The following is a 3,554-nucleotide window of genomic DNA, read 5'->3' as shown; positions in this document are numbered from 1 at the left end:
TGGGTTCTGTGGAGACAGAGCAAGAATCTCCTACCCTGTGGCTCTCATGGCTCCTTCCGACCTAGGCATGGCATGCCGAGTGCCGAGAACGCATTTTGATGGAGAGTTACAGGCTGCACATTTTAGGAGTGGAGCTCTCTGAGAGCAGGGTAGGGATGCTCTGGGCACTTTTGTGGGCTTACTAGACCCTCTGTGTCTGTCAACTGCTGCCCCCAGTCACCAAAGCCAGCCTCTGTTAGAGGACACCATACCTCACCATCCAGCCCCTCATTCAGCCAGTGCCAGGGCCACTGTGCCAGGGGGCTGTGCTCAGTTCTGGGACGAGAGAGAAGTATGACAGACAGCACTGCCCTAGTGGGGTAGCCCCACACAACCCCTATGTAAACAAGCAGATGACACCATTGCAACATTTAAGCTCAGACCCAGCAGGTGAGCAGGTGCTGGAGGAAGAGCCTTCCAGAAGGTGGGCACTGCAAGGGCACAGTCTGGAGGAGGGAGATAATTGATACCCCAGGGGTTGGGAATGCACTCTGGAGGGCATGAAGGGGCCATTAGCAGGGGTGGGGGGGGGAGGTGGTGTGCAGGGTGATAGCAGGCTTAGGCGCCCCCCAGGGCTTCCCAGGCAAAGGTAAAGAGTGTGGAGTTAGAATGTTCTCAGTTTGATGGAAGGCCACAGGAGAGCTTTAAACAGAAGTGACACACTCTCATTGACATTTGAGAGAGATCAGTCTGACTGTCATGCAGAGAGAGGCAGAGCAAGTGAGGGGCAGCAGGAGGCCAGTGGGAGGTCAGGCCACTGTCTGGGTGAGAGATGAAGGGGAGAGGATGGTGGTTCTGGAGGCAAGAGGAGGCGGCCTCTCCCAGGGACGTTTAGCAGAGCGAGTGATGGACAGCAGAGAGGAGAGAGCTGCAGCTTAGCTTTCTGCACTCAAGAGGCGGGGATCATGCACCCCCAGCCATCACCACTGTTGCACAACCAACTGGCCTTTGTTCTTCTCAGGCAGGTGGCTTCTGTGCACTGAGCAGGTCTGATGGGCCATTAGAGGGAGGCGGTGCAGACCACCAGCCTGGCCTTCTCACTGGCTGGCTCACTTTGGGCAGGGCCTTCCCCTCTCAGCATCTTTTGGGGCAGTGGGGATGGGAAGGGTCTCTGAGCGGGCCCCTATGCCTTCACCTCTCTCCACAGACTCGCCTGCAGGCCGGCGCCGGCTATGGGGGCACCCTCAGCTGCATCCGCACCGTGTACAGGACGGAGAGCGTAAGTGCCCTGGCGTGTGTGGGTGGGGGGATGGTGGCCACCTGGGCTCTCGGTGGCCTGGGGACGGTGGCCACTGCCTCACACCAGCATGTGGGGTGGAGGTGGGGTGCTCATTCCCACTCATCCCCTTCAGCTTGATTTTCCACGCTCATCTCACATCATACCTCAAATGTTATGTGTTACCTCAACTTACCCCTGCCACCTGGTGCAACACTACTGAGGAAAAAGCCTGGTTTTGTGTAACCTCTCTGGAGGAATCCTGAGGAATTTAGAACCACAGTGTGGAAAATTCCTGCAAAAACAAGGTGACCTGTCGGTTTTTCGGAATGAAACGAGTGGCGGAAAACCCCACGCCAGCAAGCTCCCTGTCTGCAGGGGTGGCGGGAGCCAGCAGCTTCTGCATCCAGGTGCCACAGCCCACCTGCCCCACAGGTTGCCTGAGACAATGCGACATGAGGTGTTTCGTTTCAAAGGGGAAAATTGAATAATGTTTGTAGAAGATGCATCAGGCTAATTCTTGAGAATTGGCGTGTGCTTTGGGAAGACTTTCTAAGGCCCCACTTGGGGAATTTAAAACAAATTTTAAAATTTAGGATGGAATTTAAAGAATTCATCAGGTGGTGGCTCTGTGGTTTCCCTTGAGTCACTGGAAATGTGGCCCCATTGTGACTGTAGTCTCCACCAGCTCCATCATATCAAGTGCCCTGGGGCTGGGAACCCCCTGGAGCACTTTGAGTTTTCCAGAGATGAAGTGCATCTTGCATTGGGTGTTATTTTAACCCTCTTGATTGGCTGCTGTAAAATCACAGCCAGCATTGCAAACCCAGTACTTGGTGTTCTGGAGTAATGTGCAATTCTTTCTTCAGTCCCCTGAAAGGTGGCTGTTGAGTCTCCTTTTTGGCACTTGTTCCTTGCAGCATCTGCCAGCTCACGTCCCAGCTCTGGGGTTTGGTGGGGACTACAGGTGATTTCTCTGAAACACAGCAGCTCATGGCTGAGCAGTGTCCAAAGTTATCTGGAGGACCTTGTTATGGAGGAGGAAGCTGAAGCGGAATGTGCGCATGTTGTGTATATGTGCACCTCACATGAGGTGTCCTGTCTCCAGCAATCAGGGTGCAGCGCACATGGTTAGGATCGGCAGGTTTTTGCACAGCGTGGAGTCTGTGCAATGGTTTCCTGGCACTTTTCCATCTTTTGCATGTGTATGTTGCCCTGACTCCTCCAAGGGCCTGCAGAATTTTGCAGTTTTCCTTGGAGCATCTCTGGTGTTCGTTGCGAATGCAGTAGAGGACCTTGAGGCCAGTCTGCAGCAAACTCTCCTTAGCCTCCTGCATCCTGTGTGTGCATAAGTTCCTTCCAGTGTTCTTTGGGGTCTACTTTCCAGCCACTTCTGTCAGGAGGCACCCATGCTCATCAAGGCTTGGCAGATCGTATTGTCATCACTTGTCAGTTCATTGGTCTGTGTCTCCCCACCCCCTGCCCTGCCCCTAGACTGTGAGCTCTGTAAGGGTGGACTTTTTTTCTTACTGTTGCCCCCCAGGGCAGGCACATGGCAGGTATCTGGAGAATGCTTTTGTTTGGTGGCAAATGAGGAGGGGTGTGCAGTGCTTGGCAAGCGCACTGCCCCTTAGGGCACTTCACTGACATATTGGCTTATTTATCCTCTGGTGTGTCCCACCAGCCTGCAGCTTCACACCTCTTCCCCCGGGTTTCACCACAGGTGTTCGGCTTCTTCAAGGGCATGTCCTTCCCTCTCGCCAGCATCGCCGTCTACAACTCAGTGGTGTTTGGGGTCTTCAGTAACACGCAGAGGTTCCTCAGCCTGCACCGTGGCAGGGAGCCCGAGGCCAGCCCTTCCCGCACGCTGTCTGACCTGCTCCTGGCCAGCATGGTGGCTGGCGTGGTCTCTGTTGGGCTTGGTGGACCAGTGGACCTCATCAAGATCCGGCTGCAGATGCAAACACAGCCATCTCTGGAAGGTAAAAGGCCAGGGGAGAGGAGCCTGGTGTCTGGGGACCTTTGAATCTTTCCCAGTTTGTGGATCTGGGATGTGGTCATTAACATTCTTGTTATTGAGCAAGGCATCTGTGTTGTCACATAATAGTCTGTCATTATTAACATTTTATCTGTAGTAGTAACTATCACCAGTTAAGTATTGTTAACCTGCTAAGAGCAGTTTCTCTTAATTCATCTTCATACAATTTTGTGAGGCAGGTGCTGTTATTATGTCCATTTTACAGATGAGAAAACTGAAGCTCCATATGTCAAGAACACACAATTAGTGATTGGCAAGGGA

General features: G+C 53.3%; 1 protein-coding gene across 1 annotated transcript in view; it reads left to right on the top strand.

The window, feature by feature from the left end:
* SLC25A48 (solute carrier family 25, member 48) overlaps positions 1 to 3,237 on the top strand; it is a gene marked incomplete at its 3' end in the record, with an annotated part of 17,417 nt that extends 14,180 nt beyond the window's left edge. Inside the window, exons 3-4 of the mRNA XM_008593727.1 lie at positions 1,187 to 1,258; positions 2,979 to 3,237. Of these exons, the coding sequence (XP_008591949.1) occupies positions 1,187 to 1,258; positions 2,979 to 3,237 (331 nt within the window). The remainder of the gene's footprint in view (positions 1 to 1,186; positions 1,259 to 2,978) is intronic.
* Between the last annotated feature and the right edge of the window lie 317 nt (positions 3,238 to 3,554).

The sequence above is a fragment of the Galeopterus variegatus genome, unplaced genomic scaffold (assembly GCF_000696425.1).
Source record: "Galeopterus variegatus unplaced genomic scaffold, G_variegatus-3.0.2 Scaffold9579, whole genome shotgun sequence".
In the NCBI taxonomy this organism is placed as follows: Eukaryota; Metazoa; Chordata; class Mammalia; order Dermoptera; family Cynocephalidae; genus Galeopterus; species Galeopterus variegatus.
This window is presented reverse-complemented; position numbering and strand designations above follow the sequence as displayed.